The 22,297-nt window shown below is 42.8% G+C and overlaps 2 protein-coding genes across 2 annotated transcripts; one reads left to right on the top strand and one right to left on the bottom strand.

Annotated features, from left to right (window-relative positions):
* Positions 1–413: 413 nt before the first annotated feature.
* LOC308397252 (cytochrome P450 2K1-like) lies at positions 414–4,941 on the top strand (the record flags this gene model as incomplete). The annotated part of the gene is made up of 9 exons (XM_080883072.1): positions 414–620; positions 712–874; positions 1,160–1,309; positions 1,404–1,564; positions 1,652–1,831; positions 2,038–2,179; positions 2,307–2,491; positions 4,531–4,672; positions 4,754–4,941. 9 exons carry the CDS (start codon positions 414–416, stop codon positions 4,939–4,941), a joined length of 1,518 nt encoding a protein of 505 aa, XP_080739198.1.
* A 3,900-nt stretch (positions 4,942–8,841) lies between these two features.
* LOC308397256 (cytochrome P450 2K4-like) lies at positions 8,842–21,777 on the bottom strand (the record flags this gene model as incomplete). Its single annotated transcript, XM_080883075.1, has 9 exons — positions 8,842–9,026; positions 9,104–9,245; positions 9,677–9,861; positions 9,961–10,102; positions 10,293–10,472; positions 20,842–20,999; positions 21,068–21,217; positions 21,326–21,488; positions 21,583–21,777. 9 exons carry the CDS (start codon positions 21,775–21,777, stop codon positions 8,842–8,844), a joined length of 1,500 nt encoding a protein of 499 aa, XP_080739201.1.
* Positions 21,778–22,297: the final 520 nt, after the last annotated feature.

Below are 22,297 nucleotides of genomic sequence, written 5' to 3'. Positions count from 1 at the left end.
TATATATATATATATATATATATTAATTCAAGCTCCCAGGCCTCTGGTAGAGGACCCAAGCTTGAAGGATAAACCGCCCGCAAGGGCGTGCTGGGTGTTTTTTTTTTTTTTTAAATATATAACATCTTACGGTTGCAGCTGAGCTTGTGGTTGTACATAGAAATGTCCTTCTAGTTGCTTCAGATCCAAGTACAATTTTAATATTTGCATATTTGCACAGTCCAAAGTACCAGTTTGTTCACAGTAATGGTTTACTAGGTCATTCATTTGGAACCTTTCTACTAAATCATCCCACCCCCTAGTACTTATTGTCTAGATTGGGCACCAAAGAAAAAATCTAGTTTAGTACCAAATGCAGAGTCAGAGAGTGTCCCTTTAAAAAGAACTCTCAGTGGATATTTGGTTTGAAAACCATGGGGATATTAGATGTTTTTCTCCATTGCTTCAGTTACACATTCTTGTTGGGGGCTTTCACAGTTTTCCTGTTCATGTATTTATTCTCCCCTTCCAGTTTCAGTACCAAAAAACATGGTAAGGAGCCTCCAGGACCCAGACCACTCCCCTTGCTTGGGAACCTGCTGCAGCTGGATCTGAAAAAACCCTACAACACATTACTGGAGGTGAGGTAGTTTTTGTATTATTTTTCTTTCAGGGTGTTTTGTAGATTCAGCTCACCAGGTAACACATTTGCCTTTGTTTTTCTGTCCTTAGTTATCTAAGAAATATGGATCAGTCTTTACTCTCTATCTGGGACCCAAAAAAGTGGTGGTCCTGGCAGGATACAAGACAGTGAAGGAGGCACTTGTCGACTATGATGACGTGTTTGGAGACAGAAATCCACTGGAGATCATGCGTGAACTCACTCAATCACATGGTATGGAAAATGACTATTATGTAGGGTTGCTATTTTTTTAACTATGAAATAAGAGACACTCTGTTATGTCAGAAACACAATGCACAACCCTCTGGACATAGTGTAAATATGCAGTGTATGTGACATTACAAGTAATGGTCAATATATGTGACATTTAAGGTAGACTAAAAGGACGAATCAGTTGGCAACCCTAATATTATGCTACAATAAATGTATTTTTTCACACAGTTACACTTTGAGGTTAATCTATCTTAGGTAAACTATTTTGTAAAAATTTCATTTCAGGGGTTTTGTGGTCCAACGGCGATTCATGGAAAGAAATGAGGCGCTTTGCACTGACTAACCTGAGAGACTTTGGGATGGGCAAGAGAGCATGTGAGGACAAAATAATTGAAGAATGTCAATACCTCATCGAAGTTTTTAAGAAATTTCAAGGTAAAACTAATCACATTGTGTTGAGTTTAGTAAATAGTAAATAAACTGACATTTTTTCTAAAGTTCATGTGCTATTTTATTTCTGTTGTAACAGGAGAAGCTTTTGATACAACCCAACCAGTTAACTGTGCAGTCTCTAATATTATCTGCTCCATCATCTATGGCAGCAGATTTGAATATAATGATCCAGAGTTTATACTTCTGGTAAAGAGAACATCCAGAATTGTTAGACTTGGTGGAAGTCCCTCAATACAGGTATTAATTGCTACTTTTTGAAGTATATTCACTGACAGTATTATTTATTTTGCTTTGCATAAAGCATTACTTTGTCAACTTTGACAGATCTTTGACATGTTTCCATCGCTCTTCAAGTGGACTGGGGACAGAAATGAAATACACAAAATATATTCTGCTAATAAGAAACAAAACCGAGCCATCTTCAGTCGCTTAAAAGAGAGTCTGAATCCCCAGATGTGCAGAGGCTTTGTGGATGCCTTTCTCGTCCGCAAACAAAATCTGGAGGTTGGACTGTCTATCATCTTTCAAGTTGGTGTTCTCGGATGTTTAACTGAAGCTCAGGGTGAAATTGTGCATGTTCCTGCCCAAAACTGTAGCTGTGTGTTCATAGAACTTTGAAATGTATCTGAAACCTCTGTTGATTTGCAACTCAACTAAACTTTAGGATTAGAATGATTTGAGTGACTTTTCTGTTAAATGTCTATGTGCAGGAATCTGGGATTACCAACAGTCACTTCCATAATGAAAACCTTATGATAACAGTCATGAATCTGTTTGCTGCCGGCACTGAGACAACATCAACTACACTGAGATGGGGACTTCTGCTTATGGCCAAATATCCAGAGATACAGGGTAAGAAGCCTAAGTAAAAAAAGACAAGATCAAGTGAACCACAAAGCTTTTATGTATTTATTTAGTATAAGTGAAGTGTTTTAGTCAGGTAATGGGGATGTGTCCACTGCACTCTTTTATGCTTCAGATGAGGTCCAGGAAGAGCTGAGGAGGGTCATAGGAGATCGACAGGTGCAGGTTGCCGATAGGAAAAACCTTCCCTTCACTGACGCCGTCATCCATGAGACACAGAGACTGAGCAGCATCATCCCCACTGCACTTCCTCACAAAACCACCCGAGACATCACTTTTCAGGGTCACTTTATTGAGAAGGTAACACTAACACACTTACTATGGAAAACCGAAGATATACCAAAGAAATATCTTGATGGAAAAAATAAATGCAATATGAACAATGTCCTTTCAAGTTGGGGCCATGATACATGACGACAGGCAGGTCAGCCTAAATGCAGACAAAGGCATAGGCATTGCTTCTACTGATTTACCTGTCAGCAGGAAACTGAAGCTTACAGGGAGGTTGGCAGGAAAACTGCTGCCAGCAAAAGAAAGCTTTAAAATCATACAGGCAAGAATTACACAAGTTATCGTAAAAAAAACAACTAAAAAACAACAAAAGCACCTTGCAAAACTTTGTAAAATGTGAAACTGGAGAATAGATTATGTGCCTTTTAGTGTGCTGTTCTGTTTTTCGTGATAATATTGTACAGATTCACAATGCTCTTTTTCTTTTAGATATTTTTTTCTGGCAATTTTGCCTTTATTGGATTATGTAGCAGTTAACGTAGACAGGAAACTGGGAAGAAAGAGGGGAAAGACACACAGCAAAGGGCTGCAGGTCAGACTCACACCTGAGCCTTCTTTCTCCAGCCGTGTAGCTGCCTGCTCACCCACTGAGCTAAAGTGGCACGCCAACAATCCTCCTTTTAAAACAGCATGTAAAAAAGAAGCTAAAGTGAGTGCAGAACCAATTAATAATTATAAAGAGCAGAAAAAAGCAAAATGCATATGATGGATTCTAGTTTGAACACTCTGGAGACAAAGTAAGAGAGGCAAAGTTGAGATTGTTTGGACATATGCAGAGTGGGGGAATTAAGGATTTTGGACAATGGTGAAGACAGAGCAGCCAGGCAGGAGGAAAAGATGAAGACCACAGAGAAGATGTATTTAAATAGTGAAGAAGGAGGACATTCATAAGGTTAATGTGAAAGAACAGGGCGCTAAAGGGAATAGCTGAAAGGAAAAAAAAAGAGGAAGTTGCCTGCTGTTCACAATAATATTAGAAAAAAAGTGCAAGAACGACATGCAGGCCATCAAACGCATTAAGTAAATAAATGCTGATTAATTTGACAAAAGACACCATTATAAAGGATTACATCAGAGGGAAGGCTCAGGCTGAGCAGTTTAGAGACAAATTCAAAGAGCCAAGATTGAGATTATTTATACATTTGTTTGAGGAGGGATATTAAGCATGTTGGACAATGGTGAAAAGAGAGCAGGCAGGAGGAAACATGAAGATAGCAGTGCAGGAAGACATGCAGGAAGACAGTGTGACAGAAGAGGGCGCTAAAGGCAGCAGATGAATAATAAAAAAAAAAAAGAAGAATTACAAAACTGTTATAGAAGAATGCAAGTATTTTCACCAATATGCTGCTGATCACAGCCTATATGCAAAGGGAAAAAAATGCTGATCAATTAATCTGTGTTGCAGCTAATCTGGATTTGTATTTCCCTCTTGTCTGGATACCCAGCTGATTCAAATACTCCACCTTGAGTAATAAACTGTGATTTTCTGGGGCGACCGAAAAACAAATTTAAAGTTAAATAACAAAATGTCCTTTTACTACCATAAAAATATAGAATATAGAATTTTTTAGTAATTACACAATGGAAAATGTATCGAATTTTATGGTAGAATAAATTAAAATAAATGGGAAATTATGTAATGAAATATCACCCATAAAAAAGTTTAAAAATATATATATATATACTGTTGTTAAACTAGTAACTGGATTTGTATTCTACAGTGTTTTTGATTGTACTGTAAAAGGGGTTGTCATGTCTATCTTTACTTAAGTAGAATGTATATTTAATATTTCTTCACTGTTAAAAAGGTATTTAACATAAAACTATTGAATTTACCCTTTAAAGATATTCTGAAAATGGCTTGTAACATACTGTTAATATCAAGTATTAACATGTCTGATCATGCTGATCAGACAGCCATTGACCATAACCCCCCTCATTACCTTTGCTAGAAGAAGTTTGACATTAGTAACATAAGTAACTTCTGTAAGCTATTAAAATGTATCATATAAAAAGCATTTTCAGTTTGTGTATTGTAATTTTTGCAGGGAACCACAGTGTTTCCTCTCTTGACATCTGCCCTGCATGATCCCAACGAGTGGGAAAGACCGCACAGCTTTTATCCTGCTCACTTCCTGGACAAAGAGAAAAAGTTTGTCAAGCGAGATGCCTTCATTCCATTTTCTGCAGGTTTGTGAGCTCAGCCATCACTGTTTAGTTTACTTTGACTCACAAGAGAGCCAGAAATGTTTCATGAATTCTCTCTTGCAGGTCGCAGGATTTGCCTCGGAGAGAGTCTGGCCAGGATGGAGCTCTTCCTCTTCTTCACCACCCTCCTTCAACATTTTCGTTTCACTCCTGCACCTGGAGTTTCAGAAGAAGAGTTAGATCTGACTGCAGTTGTGGGCATTACTCTCAGCCCTTCACCTCACAAACTATGTGCTGTTCCCTGTATGTAAGAAGGAGGCAGTCTAAACAAAGTTGTCCTATCTTCTCAATCCTTTTATAAAAATGAGTTCTTTTGGGTAGTTTCTTGTTTGGTTGGGGGTTTTTTTTTTATCAGCCCTTTATTTCATTTCTACAACATTTCAATCCTCCGATTTTTATGAAAATATGAGCATATGGTTCTGTTTTTAGTTATCATAGTTATCATAGGCATATGGATCGGCCTTTACAAACTAATGAAGCCCAACTCATTGTAACCATTTGGGCTTCATTGATACGTGTATGCTTTTGCATGAGCTGGAGATGGGCACCCTTCTTTGCCAAGGTTGTTAATCTTGTCAAACTGCATGACACACTGACAGACAGAGAAGACTGAAAATGACCATTCTGCAGATCCAACATCTAGAACATGGAGAGTGGAATATGAAAACAAATCTAACCAGTTAACCAGCATTTTACGTCCCAGGGCCTAGCTAATAAGAAACAATGTAAATAGGCTGAACATTCACGTTTTCGCACAGGCTTGGATTTTTTTTCCCCTTAATAATAAAACACAGAAACTTTAGAAAATGCACTTTGTATTTACTTGTGTAAACAGCACTGCCGTTTCACTCCTGCACCTAGCATTTCAAAGGATGAACTCCAACTAGTACCCTCATTCCTTCACCTCACAAACTTGATGCTATTTCCTGCGTGTGATGAAGTTGCATTTTTTTCCAAAGTTGTCCTACCCTGACGCCTGTCAAGGAATTCAGCCTTTAGTGCTTTCTGTTTTTTTCTATTCTTTGTTATTTCAGAGAAGCTCACATGAAGTGCGAAATGAAATAAACTGATTTTGAAGAACAAGACTGCCTTTTCTTCTTACCTATAAATCTCCACCTTGTTCTTTGGTGAGAGGTCCAAATGGTCCTGTTTTATGTAGTTTAGCATCACACAAATGGATCATATACTAGTATAGAGACATATGAGAGGAATGAAGTGATTTATTTTGAAAGTGTTTTAATGCAGATATGCTCATCCTCCATCAGGGAAGTAACAGCAAGACAAGAGACAAGTTTTTTTTGTTTTTTTTTTTGTCATAGTGTACCTGTCCATGGTTAACGTTTTTATTTAAAGAATATTCATTTCAAAAACAATTCAATTCAAAGCAATGTTCAACTTTGAGATATGAGATCTTTTATAAATATTCATGACATATTTTTATGCAGTATCTATAATTTGAAGAAAGTATCTGTCGTTATTGTAGTGTTAGAAATTCTGTTAAAACAGTAAGACATAATTTGATGTACCAAATGCCATTTGAAATGTGATGTCTGTTGACTGAAAAAGAGCGAAACCTAGGTTGCTTGGGTTTAGTTACTTTCTTGCAATCATTGGGGTGACCACACAGGTGTACAAGTACACAGGAAAATACACCTGAGATTTAAAAAGAAAGCTATGTCCTAAACTGTAACAGCTTAACTCTATATTGTATTTATTTCTTATAATTTAATACAAACTTGGGTTTTGTGATTTAAATAAAAATAAAAAGTATTTATATATATATATATATATATATAAATACTTTATATATATAAAGAGAGAGAGAGAGAGAGAGAGAGAGAGAGAGAGAGAGAGAGAGAGAGAGAGAGAGAGAGAGAGAGAGAGTTCTCATAAATCACATTTAGTGAGAAGCAGGATAAGTAATGCCTTAGCTGGCATCTTTCAAGCCGGTGAAGCTTCTCTAAAGAAAGAGATGACATCTGGGAGACTACTAGGGCCTTACAAACAGCCAGAGGTTGGATTGTGTCAGTATTTCTGTTTTTAGTCATTATCATTTCACTCAAATACATTCATTGCTTGATAATATTTGAGCAGTATGCTGTTTTATATGTAAGTGGAATTCATACAGAATCTTTCTACTGTATTTTTCCACCCTCGTCTGCTGGCTGTCTACAGAAAAAAAAAACTTTAAACCAAATGCTGCTCATCTATTTTATCTCCTCTTCCAAGAGTCCACCTATAGCTGCCCCAGAGGTGAATTCACTTTTTCCTGTCTATGCATTATACATTTATCTAGACAAGACTAAGTGCTTTAAGAAAAGCAACCAGCTTTTAATTTCCTGGACTTGTGGTCATAGAAGAAAACCTGTGTCTTCTTAGCAGTTCTCACACTAAGAAGTGACTATTGTGATAGCATATGAGTCCCAGGGACTGTATGTGGTGAAGAGGTGTGCCATAGAAACTTCTGTCGGTCTGTTAAGAATTCAACAATTTCAATAGAAATTTATAATTGAAGAGAAAAAATATTGCTGTGTTGCTGCTTTTGTTCCAAAGTCGATGTACTCCCGAATGTCATGCACTAAAAGAGGCCATATTTTTTGTATTATTTGAATTAGTTCTTTCTGTTTTTATCATTATTACTATTACTATTTGTTATTTCAAAGCCAATCATGTGATTCGGAAAAAGAAATAAACCCCTTTTGAATTGCCTTTGACACAGAACAAAATGGCAATGACCTCTTACTGAGTTTCCTTTGGCCTAAATGCAAACACTGAGAAAAAGAACGGTTTCACAACAAGCCAAAGTTCAAAAAGTACATCATGTACTTCAGTGGATCACTACTAGACCATAAAATCATGGGAATGATGTGTGAATGATTTACAAAGTAGTTTAACTGACAAAAAGTAAGAGTGAGTAATCACCTATCATCAACAAGAGCCCCTGTCTCTCTTCTACCACCACTTTTCAGTCCCGGACAGACAGTCTGTCTTGGTCTGTCTGTTGGAGCCTATCCCAGCTGTCATAGGGCGAGATGCAGGGCATGCCATGGACAGGTCGCCAGTCTGACGCAGGGCTAACACACAGAGACAGACAACCATTCACACTCACATTCACTCCTGCATTCACACCTATGGACAATTTAGATTGATCAATTAACCTATCCTCTTCTTGTATCATCGGTTATGAATGTGTGTGAATGTTAGATACAAGGTACTTATGCATGTATAAATGGGGCAATGAGGCAAATTGCATGAAGTGCTTTAAGTGTTCAGGTAGAGTAAGTGCTGTATGAGAACTAGCATTTATTAAAAATCTTAGATGAGTTTAAATCTCAGTAACGTTGACTTCAAAGTCAAGGTCAGAGGTCAAGCTTTCTGAAATTCTTGTGAATGTAATTACTCGGAAACAAGGTGATACAGGATTTTGAAATTGATACCAAAGGTGTATATGAGGAGGCTGGGAAGGTAGCACTGGTAATTGCCAGTATTTTTAGGATCATTGTTTCATATTTCTCACTGTGTATCATTGTTATTCAAAGTGTCTTGCTCCGCCTCCTGACATACTACAAATTCTACAATGTCAGAAACCTTTAAATACATTTATAACAGTAGCACAAGTGAAACTCACATTGCTTGGAACAAGTCACTTCTCTGACCACAATGGAGTCACCATGTTCAATTAATCCACCTGAGAACTTGGTTGAAGTTAAAGATATATTTGGTTGTTGGTTGATACAGAAATACTTTAACAGTGGCAAACCACACCTTTTATGTACTGACCTGCACACTTTGTTAGTTACATTTTGCTTTATTTCAGCTGCATTCTACATTTATCTCTGCTTTAACCAGCTCCTAAAGATGAAGATTATAATTGATTATCATTAGTTCACAGATCAATTTGTCTTTCCACTCACTCATCGATTCGTTTTCTTGTGTTTAAGTGTACATTTTTATTCAAGCTAATTGACATGAATCAAAAATATCCTTACAAAGCTCCTCGTGGTGCTGCAGGTTTCTTTCGGAGTCTCAAACTGATTTTGCTTGCTTAAAGAAGAATCAAAGAAACACCACCCCTTCTACCTATTTCATTAGAAGCTTGTTTTATATAAAATATTTCTTGTTTAGAATTAATTACATCAGCCCACTGTGTCTCACAAGGGGACAGCACACAGTTTAACATTTGAAGGGTTAAGGATGAGACTATCAGATGGTGATAGAAGCAGTTCATCCTCTGAAACTCCAGGTGGAAAAGTAATTCGGAAGTGCTGCAGAAGGGTGGTGAAGAAGATGAAGACTTCCGTTCTGGCCAGATCTGCTCCGGGACAAACCCTGCGACCTGAAATAGAAAACAAAAAAATACACTACATTTTATCTGATAGTAATCTGGGTCATGACAAGAAGTTGATTACAAACCTGCAGAAAAAACCATGAAGGCATCACGCTGGATAAACTTTCCATCTTTGTCCAGGAAGTGTTCCGGATAAAAAGTGTACGGTTTCTCCCATTTACTCTCATCAGACAGAACAGAAAACAGGAAAGGATACACAGCTGTCCCCTGTTGAATACACAAACCAAACTTTTTTCCTCCCTTTTTTAATATGTATTCACAGGATATTACACAAAAATCAAATATTATTTTTTAGCTGTGACTTCAAAACAAAATTTCATCTGGGACAAAATGAGTTTTTGAAAACCTACTTGATTCATTTAATCTAGCTTAAAAAAAATCAAGCTGATGAACATTTTTCACACTGTTGTATTCTATAAATATTGATCACAGAATATTTCCTCCTTGATGCTGGAACATGCTGACTACTGCAAATTCCATGAAATGTTGATCTTCAATTTGATAATCAAACACTGAGAGAAAGAATCATTCAACTCTCTTTTTCCACATCTGTGACGATGTTTTAGTAATCAAAATATGATTATTTTTTAAGCTTCAATATATAATAAACACATCATTTGTTTTCTGATATATTTTACCTTCTTAATGAAGTGACCTCTAAAGGTAATGTCCTGTGAAGTTCTGTGAGGAAGCCCCAGGGCAGCAACAGCTGTTAGCCTCTGTGTCTCATGGATGACAGCATTGGTGAAAGGCAGCTCTGTCCTGTCTTTAAACTGAACCTGACGATTTCCCACTACACTACTTAGCTCCTCCCGGACCTTCTCTGGAAGATGAAAGGGCTCGAAGGATGTAATAAATCTGACTTCAGTGTAACATAAATTTTTGTTGTTTGCAAGCACTTTGAACATTTACAGGTTCTTACCCTGTATCTTTGGATACTTGGCCATAAGAAAAAGTCCCCATGTGACTGTGCGTGCTGATGTTTCAGTGCCAGCAACAAATAAATTCATTATTGTTATCAAGAGGTTTTCATTGTGGAAATGACTGGTGGTAATTCCAGATTTCTGCGTATAAAACCAGAAGTTATTCAACAGCTGAAGCTTTTGATTATGACACAGATTCACATTGCTGTGTTAAACAGATTTCTATTCACCAGTTGGGCAGAAGCACCACCAGGTTAGGATAACGTGTTCACATTATTGCCATTGCTCTTTAAAAAACAATATCAGCATTGTATAAATTTTTGTTCCTCACCTCCAAATTGTCTTGGTGAATCAGAAAGGCATCCACAAATCCTCTGCACATCTTTGGATCGAGAGTTTCTTTCAAATGACTCACCAATTTCCTCTGTTGTTCCCTATTGGCTGCAAATGCTTTTTTGAATTCATTTGGGTAAGAGAACCATTTGCCAATCCACGGGACCATGTTATAAAGCTGTAAAAACCCAAATGCATCTGTGTTAGTATTTAAAAGGGCAAGCAAATGTTTGTTCATTTCATAAGAAGAAAAACTAATGTGTCTGAAAGTAGTTTAAAGGATTATGGTTTGTTATGATTTTATTTTTAAAATCAGAAATGTCAAGTAAGGGGGGGACCGTGCCACCCTCCAGTGTAATTTAAGTTTACTGGTTAGTTCTGAGGTTATTCTTATTACATCATGAGGTATTCTTATGAACACTTTAGTTTCTTGTCTATTGGGTTTCTGTTGTGTCAAAGGCTACGTTCACACTGCGGGTCTTAATGCTCAATTTCAATTCTTTGATCAAATACAATTTTTTTTTTGTCTGGTTGTTCATACTACAAATAAAATGTGAAAGCAAACGCGCTCTAGTGTGAACGGTTCACTGCCCTCAAAGTGCCCGCATGCGCAAAAGAGACGTCACACACAACGTGCTCTGTTTATGGCAGTAAAATGGCGGCTACAAAGCTAGTAGGTGTTGTTCCAGTAGTCTATCAATTTCTGCACAGTCGCAACCAACAGAATTTTGACAAATAATTAGAGAAAGAAGGACACTGAGAAAAAAAGAGTGCCCGTGCTTTAACATTGGCCTCGTTTGGAGCAGTGGCTGCTACCTCCACTCAGAGGTTTATCTTCTCCGGCGCTGATAATTGGCGTCTTGTGTCAGTGACATAAAAGACGGATTAAATGTGACATGACCATTCAAAGAGCAGTCACTTTCTAAAACATCAGATATGTATCGGATTCAGTACCACATACGAAAGTGACCTAGGTTGCATTTGAAAATACTGAATTTCTGCTGTTCAAACTGTCATACCATGATCGGATATGGGTCGCATAGGGTCAAAAAAGTCGGATTTGATGTGCTTTCGTCTGCAGTGTGAACGTAGCCTTAGTCCTCTGTGTGTTGGTGATATGTGTGTTGCTGTGTGTCCTTGTGTCTCCCCTTTTTGTTTACATTGTCATTGGTCTCCACAGTGTTTGGAAGGTTGGAAGGTATTCCACTACAGATTACAGAATACATGCCCGAAAATGTATTTTGTAACGTATTCTGTTACATTAGTCAATGAGAGTAACATATTCTGAATACTTTGGATTACTTAATATATTATCATGCTGTTTACAACTACCGTACATGAATGTACTATTGCTGTGTGATTTATTACTATTACTGAAGGCTACTCGCCGTACCAATACCAACTAGATTTTTAAATCTTAATATAAAATGACTAACAGTAGGGTGGACATTAGGTAAGGCTGCACTTTTTGCAGCGATCTCATATATAAGAATATTCCTCACGTATATAAAACAGGTCTATGGCTCCGAACCGTAGTAAAGGGACCTCTGGCTAATACGTCGGGTTCCGTGTTGGGCTCGTAGCCGAAAACTAGCTTTACTTTGTTGTCTGGGTCAACTTTGCTAGCAAGAGACAGAGAGAAGCATTGAAAGGCTGCTCCAAAAGGAACTTATTGTTTCGGAAAAAAACACGAACACAGTCGAGTCTAAATAGCTTACTTACAACTGGGCTCGTCAGGCATTCTTGTTAGCTGCAGTGGTTATTATTATATTTACATGCTTCCAGCTCCCGTTTCTGGTCGGCGACAACTCGTATTTTCGACTCTCCAAGAAACGATTTTTGGAATATCAACAAATTAAATCCATAGTAAAAAAGAAATTTAATCCCAGTGAAGCTGAATTACAAACACCACCAAGTGTTGTGGAATTTTTTAACCTAAAAGCCCCCAAATTATTGTTTTAAATATACAGAACACTTTCTAAAATAGATGAATCAATATCCCTTCCTATTGCAAAATGGGAAGCAGATTTATCGATCAACTTAGACCAAAACCTTTGGTCTCAGATATGCTTAAAAACCTTTCAATGGATCAGAAATCCCAGTTTGCAATTAATACAATACAAAATAATACATAGAGTGCACTATACTGGTCATAGGATGTTCAAGATGGCCTATACACCTTCCAACAACTGCTCACACTGTCTAGCAAATACACCGGACAATTACATCCACGCTCTTTGGTTCTGTCCACCAGTTCAGAAGTTTTGGCGTGAGAAATGTGAAGACTTATCAAAGTGTCTGAAATGTAACATTCCAGCCTCCCCTTTAGTATGCTTGCTGGGCAACTTGGATGAGGTCACTGCAGAAATAAACACAGCCCACGTTGTTTTTACGGCCCTATGCATTGCCAAGAAAATGGTCCTCATTAACTGGAAAAATAAAAATAATCTTTTTTTTTTTTTTTTTTTTTTTTTTCTCTTAAATGACATCAGAAACAGCAGTATGCGACATTACGTGATGGCAGAGCTTCAGTTCATCCTTTGTCATTTTTTTTTTTTTTTTTTTTTTTTTTTTTAATAAATAGGACAGGGGGAATGAATGAGAGAAAGAGGGGGAGAGAAAGAAAGAAAACCAAAGGGGAGAAGAGACAGTGAGAAGGGGGGGGGAAGAGAGAGAAAAAAAAAAAAAAAAAAAAAAAAAAAAAGAACTCCTGGGTCACCTGTATGGAGAAAAAAAAAAAAACAAACAAAAAAAACAAACAGAGGAGACAGCAAACAACAAAGAGCAACATAATAATAGAGAAAACAAAGCACCATCACAATAAACTAGCTAGTCATAGATATCAGTATTTACTAAGTAATAAACGATATTGTGCAGCACGCAAGATAGACAGCGCACAGTGTGCTTTGAGGTAGCAGCCAAGAAAGCTTTAGTCCGCGTCTGTGAATACCCATGTGTGCATACCTGTGTGGATCAGCATGCTTGCATTCCAAAGGTTTCTCCATGTAATGATCTGCTAGGGAGTGTGGGGGGGTCACAGCCCCGTCCTCCAGGGTGTGAAGCGGGTATGGAGGAGATCAAAACTCCAGACATCCAGAGGCCCCCAGAACACAAGAGACCATGGAAGACCAACAGAGGGGCAGCCGCGCCACTATTCCAGTAAGAGCTGAGGAGAGTCCCAGATGAGGGCTCGCCCAGCAGCCGCGGAGCAGAAGCCAGGGGGAGTTGCAGTGACGCACCCGTGAGCTCCGCCGGCCCCCAGCTGCGCCTGAGTGACCGAGCCCCAGGCCGAGAGGCCGGGGGCACCCCACTTCCAAAGGGGGCCCGAGCGAGCCCCAGGCCCCAGGCCCCGACAAGCGGCCGCCAAGGAGTGAGCCGGTGTGTACCCGGACGCCCACCCCCAGACACAAAGAACCACCAACACACCGACACCTGAGGGAGTCCGCCACCGGCAGGGGAAGTGGTGGTGGGTGGAGATAGGCCTCCAAACCTTGGAGGGCCTGAGGTGTCCCCAGAGAGGTGGCGTCTGATACCCAACCTGACATATAGACACAGACATACAGGCACACACAGACACAAACATCCATTCCCACCCTCATGCTCTCATATGCACTCACTCCACACTCAACCAACGTGGAGACAGACATAAAGAGACGCTGTACACACAATCACACTCCCCAAGCGTACTCTACAAACCGGGTCTAGGTACCCTTGCCCCTGGAGGGGGGAATTGCACCCAGACCCAGGTGGTGTTACCCTTTTCCCTGCGGTGGGGAGAGGCAGACCACCCCGACTCCGCAGCAGCAGGGAGGCCCCACACCCCAGACCGCAGTCGGACGGCCAACTCCTCCTACTAGCCCTCCCGCTCCAGCAGGCCGCAGAGAATGGGGGTGGGAGAAGACTCCAAACCTCCCTCCACCCGCTCATTGTAGTGTTGATGCATATGTGTTCTAAGGTGCAATTAAAACCCAGGAGGGCATGGAGCTACCTGCCATGGAGCAGCAGGTAAGCGCATAGTCCCTCCTGCTAGCCCTCAATGACTAAGTGTATTTAAAATTGAGAGGTGGGCAACGACGTCAGGGGTGAGGTATACACCCTGATGGTAAATTGGACTCCGTGATTGTGCCCACCCCCAAGATCCTATATGTATGTGTAATGAGAGTGTGAATAATGTGAATGTCTAAGTTGTGGGATAAAATTGAGGCAGAGGCAGCCAGAAGGGGACGGGGGGGGGGGGGGGGGGGGGGTAGCCTCCTCTGCACCCTGGTGACATACCCCCACTCCAAGGCCCTGCATGTGTGGGTGGTTGTGGAGGAGCGGGAAGAGGGAGGCAGCTGGAGATGGGGAGGGAAGGAAGGGAGGGGCAGGTAACCCCTCCCTGGGGCCAGCTCCCCCGCTGACCCCAGTAGGCACTCCCACCCTCCGCGACCCGCCAGGGAAGGGGGGCCCAGGCCCATCAGACCGGGGCCCAGTGCAGTAGCGCCCTCCGGCTCCACAGAGCCCTGGACAGTCCACCCAACCCCACCACAGAGAAAACTGCACCCACCCCACCATCCACACATCTTCCAGACTACATAAGACGGTAAACGCCCAGGCTGAGATCTTCCTCCACCTCTCCTGTATCTCCCCCTCCCACAGAGAGTTCCTGAAGAGAAGAAAGCTCCTGCAAGATGTGACCATCCCCCCCACCAGATGAAGAGCCCCCCAGGCGGCTCGACGCACCGGCGGCACCCTGCTCCAGGGCCGGGCCCCCATGCACCCACCCGCCCACAACCCCGGCAACACACCAACCAGGACCCAAGCCCCCGAGGCCCGGCCCGGGCCCCAGCCCAGAGACGGAGCGCCCCCAGAACCTCACGCCCATCCCGGACCCACCCAGGGGCAGCCAGGTTGCCAGGTCAGTAACCCACGTCCGTCAGCACAGACCCTCCCCTAGCCCCGCTGCACGCAGCCGCGAGGAAACAGTCACCTGAGAGCCAACAGAGCCCCCAACCGGACGTGACCGCTACCCCGGGTTGAGCCCCCCAAGGAAGATGCCTCCGGGGAACCCCCCGACGCCCTAAGCCTGTCCCTACCCCCTCACCAATCACAACAGTGAAGGCGGGACCAAACTATGACCCCCCACCCCCACTAGGTGATGGAGCTGATAAAAGGGGCCCAGAGCAATTGATCTAATGTGGTGGCAGAGGCTGTGTCAAGACTAATGTAATCTAATAGATAATTTCTATATTGGTTAGAATTAAGATTATTTTTATTTTTCCAGTTCATGAGGACTGTTTTCTTGGCTATGCATAGGGCAGTGAAGATCATATGGGCTATATTCTTTTCTGAAGTGACATTATCTAAGCTGCCCAGTAGACACACTAAGGGGGAAGTTGGAATGTTACATTTCAGACACTTTGATAAGTCTTCACATATAAAAAAATAATCTTAATTCTAACCAATATAGAAACCATCTAATAGATCACATTAGTCTTGATACAGCCTCTGCCATCACATTTGATCAATCCCTTTGGGCTCCTTTGATCAGCTTCATCACCTAGTGGGGGTGGGGGGTCATGGTTTGGTCCTGCCTTCACTATTGTGGTTGATATGGGGGTAGGGACGGCCTTAGGGCGTCTGGGGAGTCCCTAGGGACGTTTTCCCTGGAGGGCCTAACCCGGGGGACGTGGCCATGAACTGGTTAGGGGCTCTGGTGGCTCTTAGATGGTGTTTTCCTTGTGGCTGCGTACAGCGGAGATGGGGGAGGGTGTGTGCTGGCCGACGTTGGTTACTGGCCTGGTAGCCTGGCTGCCCCTGGGTGGGTCCGGGACGGGCGTGGAGGCTTGGGGGTCTGGGGGTGCTCCGCCCCCGGTCTGGGGTGCTGGCTGGGCCTTGGGGGCTTGGGTCCTGGCTGTTGTGTCGCTGGAGCTGTGGGCGGGTGGGTGCAGGGGGGCTCAGCCCCAGTGCAGGGGATCTCTGATGCATCGGCCCAACTAGGGGGCTCTCTAACTGGTGGGGAGGCTGTTATATCTTTGCAGGTGGTCTCCTCACTACAGGAGCTCACTCTGCAGGTGGGGGAGAGATATAGGATAGGTAGAGAAGGAACTCAACCTGGGTGTCTATTGTCTTGTGTAGTTTGGGAGATGATTGGATGATGGGGTGGGTGCAGTTTTCTCTGGGGTGGAGTCGGGTGGGCTACCCCGGACTCTGTGCTGCTGCTGCGGGCCCCGGTCCGGATGGGTCTGGGCCCCCTTGCCCTGGTGGGTTCCAGAGTGTGGGGGTGCCTACTGGGGTCAGCGGGGGAGCTGGCCCCAGGGAGGGGCCGCTTGCCCCTCCCTTTCTTCCCTCCCCATCCTCAGCTGCCTCCCTATTCCCACTCTACCACACACACCCACACACGCAGGGCTTGGGGTGTAGGGGAGGCACTCCCCCTCTGTCCCCTTCTGGCCGCCTGTGCCTCAATTTTATTCTGCAACCTAGACATCCACATTACTCACACTTTCACATAACACATACATATAGGGCCTTGGGGGTGGGCACCTTTTACAGCATCCAGAGGATGGTCGGTGTATTCCAACCCACCTCTGGCGCTGGTGCCCTACCCACAATTTTAAATGCATATAGACACTGAGGGTTTTCGGAAGGAGCTCTCTGATAGGAAGCAGGAACATGCTCTCCTGTGTTTTAAATGCACTTTAGAACAGCACACAGCAACACTACATATGAGCGGGTGTAGGGAGGTTTGAGGTCTTCACTCACCCCGGTTCTGTTAGCCGTCAGGGCTGAGGGGCTGGGAGGAGGTGCTGGCCGTCAGATTGGGGTCTGGGATGCAGGGCCTCCCTGCTACTGCAGATAAGGAGGTGGTCCGCTTGCCTCCACCCCAGAGAAGGGTTACATCTCCTGGGTCTAGGTGCGGCTTGCCCCTCTGGGGGTGGGGGTACCTGGACCTGGGATATAGAGTATGTTTGGGGAGTGTGACTGTCTGTGCAGTGTCTATTTGTGTCTGTCTACACGTTGGGTGAGTGCCGAGTATTTGGTTGTGTATATGGGGGTGGGAAGGCACGTTTGTGTCCGCGTGCGCCTGTTCGTCTGTGTCTATATGTCAGGTTGGGTCTTAGACTCAACCTCTCTGGGTACATCTATGGCACTCCAAAGTATGGAGGCCTATCTCCCCTCACCACACTCCCTGCCGGTGGCTGATGCCCTCAGACGTTGGTGTTTTGGTGGTTCTTGTCGACTGGGGCTGGGCGCTCATGTATGTACCGGCTCACTCCTGGTGGCCGATTGGCGGGGCCTGGCGCCTGTGGGCCCCTTCCGGGGGGTGGGGTACCCTCAGGCCTCAGGCCTCTGGGCCTGAAGCTCGGTCCTCTCTGGCACAGCTGGCTGCCGGCAGAGCCCGCGGGCACGCCACTGCAACCCCCTCTGGCTTCTGCTCCATAGCTCCTGGGTGACCTCTCGTTTGGGGCTCTACTCAGCTCTTCCTAGGAGGGTGGCACGGTTCAAGGTTCAAGGTTCAAGGTTCTTTATTTGTCACATGCATAGTTGTACAAGTATAACACACAGTGAAATGTAGCCTGACACGCTCCTCGACATGTGCAAAAATTGGGGGGGGGGGGGGGGGGTAGAGGAAGAACATTATATATATATATACATACATATAGTATATACACTGGGTGAATGTGCAGTAGTAGCAGCAAGCAGGTGAATTCTGTACATTAATATGAATAGACATCTGACTATTTTACAGGATAGACAATATAAACATATTTAAAATTAAAGGAATTGAAATGTACATTGTGCCTTGGTTTAGAGTGTCTGGAAGAGAGTCCTGTCTCAGTCAATTATAGATGATGTGAGAGGGCGGGTGTGTGTGTTTAGGGCACGGATGGCTTGGGGATAGAAGCTCCTCTTGAGTCTCTCTGTCCTTGCCCGGAAGATGCGGAACCTTCTACCAGATTGCACAAGTTGGAACAGTTTGTTGCCAGGATGGGACGGGTCCTTCAGTATCTGCGCTGCTCTAGTCCAGCATCTCCTGGTGTAGGTGTCCTGAAGCGGGGGGAGAACAATCCTGCAGCAGCGTTCTGCTGTACGGATCACTCTCTGGAGAGCTTTTTGGTCCTTCACACAGCTGTTCCCAAACCACGATGTCATGTTCTGTGTGAGGATGCTCTCCACAGCGCCTGTATAGAAAATCCTGAGGATCTTTGGAGAGACCCTGAACTTCCACAGTTGTCGTAGGTGATACAGGCGCTGCCTAGCCTTTTTGGTCTGGACCTGAATGTGGGCAGCCCATGTCAGGTCTGAGGAGATGTGGACACCAAGATACTTGAAGGACTGCACCCTCTCCACTGGAGCGCCATTGATGATGATGGGCTTGTAGTCTCTGTGCTGACCCCTTCTGAAGTCCACCACCAGCTCCTTGGTCTTGCTGACGTTCAGCTGGAGGTGATTGTCCTGGCACCACGATGCCAGATTCTTCACTTCATCCATGTAGGCCGCCTCATCGTTGTTGGAGATGGCACCCAACACCACTGTGTCGTCAGCAAACTTCACAATGGTGTTGGAGCCATGGGTGGCCACACAGTCTGAAGTGTAGAGGGAGTAGAGCAGTGGCGAGAGGACACATCCCTGAGGTGCTCCTGTGTTGATGGTGATGCTGTTGGAGAAGCACCTGCCCACCCTCACCACCTGAGTTCTGCCAGTGAGGAAGTCCAACACCCATGCACACAGACGGCTGTTAAGTCCCAGATCCCTCAGCTTTGTGAACAGTCTGCAGGGCACTATTGTGTTCCCCCCCTTTGGTGGTCCTCTTCGGGTCCTCATACTCTGGGGCCTCTGGATGTCTGGGGCCTGGATCTCCTCCATACCTGCTTCATGCCCTGGGGGACGGGGCTATGGCTCCCCACACTCCCTAGCAGATCGTTACATGGAGAAACCTTTGGAATGCAAGCATGCTGATCCACACAGGTATGCACACAGGTGTACACACGGGTATTCACAGACGCGGACTACACCTTTCTTGGCTGCTGCCTCAAAGCACATTGTGCGCTGTCTATCTTGTGTGCTGCACAATAGCGTTTAATATTTAGTATCTACTGTTATCTACTGCTAGCTAGTTTATTGTGATGGTGTTGTATTTATTATGTTGCTAATTTTTTGTTTGTTTTCTCTTCTGTTTTTTTTTCTCCACACAGGTGATCCAGGTGTTTTGTTTGTTTTTCTTTCTTTCTTCCCCCCTTTCTCACCGTGTCTTCTCCCCTCTGTTTTTCTTTCTCTCCCTCTCTTTCTTTCATTCTTTCTCCCTGTCCTATCCCCCAGTCATGTCTATCCCGTTTGTAGCAACCGAAAATCAAATCAAATAAATACATAATTATAATAAAGGTCAATCAAATGGACCAATATGGCAAGGCCATGATGATCCACTTGGTAAAATAAATCCGCTTGGCATCTTTCTTGGTCTTACGACAACAATTCTGATGGCTAAAGATCCAAACGGGACAAAAAATAAATAAATAAATAGAAAATAATAATGTGTTAGTCTGTTGCTAAAAGTTGTTTCTTCTGTTCATACCGATTTGCGAGTGGTAATTTGCTGTTTGTGGTAGAATTTGTTTAGCATACTTGAAGGATGATTGAAAAAATCTATTATCTTGTTGTTTATATCTATTAATCACAAATTCATGGTTGAAAACAGAACGAGAAATTCATTTGTTGTTTTACGTGTGGTTAAAATAATTTCATGCACAATGAGAGATATATTCAAAGCATGCTTGTAATGTATTACTGTGGTAATGTGAAAGAGATGTGAAAAGAGATAAAGAACTAAAGCTATAGCTGTGATACAAGAGTAGAAACGGAGCTGGCTGTGTGCAATAATGTTAATATTGTTGTGCAGGCTAGGTTTTTTTCTTGTTCGTGTGGAAGAAACTAAGATTTTGGATCACAATGGATTCTCTCCGGAGGGAGATGGCGAGCCTGAGCCCGGACTGAACTTTACAGAGGAATTTACTCTTCTTCCTCGACGGAGACTCCCAAGTGGTAACACACAAACCACAAACAAAAGAGAAAAAGAACTAGACTAAGAATTTTTGACATGACGAATGACCGAAGACAAAAAGACAATTGAACATTGAGCTCAAAGGGACTATTTTTTTTTTTTTTTTTCCGGCTTATTCTTATTATTGTTATTATTACCATTACTACTGTCAATGTGGAATTTGTGTCTTGTTTATTTCATTTTGTGTAAAATAATAACCGTTGCTGCTCAGATTCCTGTCTCCAGCCATTTCATTCCATATTTGCCTCGCTTTCTATTGTAGCCCTGCCGAACCTAGCAACTGGTCCGTAGTTTGGCTGTCCTAAACTATTTAAAATGAGTCAGTGGTTACACTTGGAAAAGGTAAAGCCCCTGGAGGAAGTGATCATTAAAAAGAAAGCAAAGTTAAATGAACAGTAGCAAATATTTGAAAGCATATCACTACACAGACATAAGCAAAGCACTGCCCCTTAGTTATAAAAGTCAGTTAGAATTTACAAACAAAATCTTTAAAAACTTTAAAATATACCTGGACAGATGGGGCACTCAAAAGTGTGGTGTTTCTACATGTACGATGTACCAAAGATGTAAACTCCAGGTCATTGTAATCAAATCTGTTGCCATAGATCAAGGAGCAGAAAATATTGGCAGTTGCATTGTTTAATGATTGGTTGACATCAAATTCTCCTGCAAAGAAAATTACAAAAAGTTCATTTGTATCAAAAAGTTGCAGTTTCTGTCAGTTCACTGTTTACCTTTGAACTGTTTAAAAGCTTCCATAAGGTAATGACACTCCTCAATGATTTTGTCCTCAAATTCTTTCTTTCCCATTCCAAAGTCCTTCAGGTTGATCATTGAAAAGCGCCTCATCTCTTTCCATGTGTCATCATTAGCCCACACAATACCTGATTTGACAGAAACAACTTTCAGTAATATAGATAAAGGTTATACATAGTTGCTAATTATGACTCACACTCAAATGTGTTTGCAAAAGTCTTGTCTTAATTACGCACCATGTCCTTGAAAATGCTCATCAATAATTGGTGTCAGATCCCTTTCTCCAAACACTTCAGCATAGTCAACAAGTGCCTCCTTTACTGCGTTGTATCCTACCAGGACCACCACTTTTTTGGTCCCCAGATAGATGGTGAAAATAGATCCAAATTGTTTGGATAGCTAAAAACAACAAAAAATGTTCATATATCTTTGTTTAAAATACATTAAAATGATCAGATACATTGAAAGAAAATTCCTCCAATGACTTCCTCACCTCCAGTAACGTGACATGTGTTTTCTTCAGGTACAGCTGCGGGAAGTTCCCAAAAATGGGATATGGTGTGGGTCCTGGAGGCTCCTTTCCATCCTTTTGGGTTATGTTAGAGAAAAGGCAGTGGATCAATAGAAGGACTGTCAGACACAAAACAATTGAATAAATCCCCTGGAGAAAAACATATAGTATATCCATGGCTTAAGCTCAGTGACTTCTGTTGGTTATTCCAACTGACAGACAGGATGACTGTGTCATGGTCAAGGTTCAAGGGAAGAACATTATATATATCTACATATAGTATATACACTGGGTGAATGTGCAGTAGTAGCAGCAAGCAGGTGAATTCTGTACATTAATATGAATAGACATCTGACTATTTTATGGTCCGGGTGAGTGCTGGGCCTTCCCACAGGGCCGGCATTTCCACCCCTAGGCAGAGCCGCCACAGCATGCTGACAGGCTGCACCTGAGCATAATTGGAATTGCCGGCTTCTTAAGACCAGCGCTCAGACTCACACCTCGCCAGATCGTCGGCAAACCTTTGTCAGTCAGGGCTTTCACAGTTTCTCCACTCTCAGAGGACCTCTGGACGTTGTCAAGCCGCTGCCGTCACCTGTTAGGATTTCAGCGCTGGTCTGTTTACAGTTTCTCCGTGCCTGCCTGCCTCCCTGCCCAGCGCTCAGAATAATCATCTCCCCTCACCCAGATTTCCCAG

The sequence above is a fragment of the Rhamphochromis sp. 'chilingali' genome (assembly GCF_963969265.1).
Source record: "Rhamphochromis sp. 'chilingali' genome assembly, chromosome: 5".
Lineage (NCBI taxonomy): Eukaryota > Metazoa > Chordata > Actinopteri > Cichliformes > Cichlidae > Rhamphochromis > Rhamphochromis sp. 'chilingali'.
This window is presented reverse-complemented; position numbering and strand designations above follow the sequence as displayed.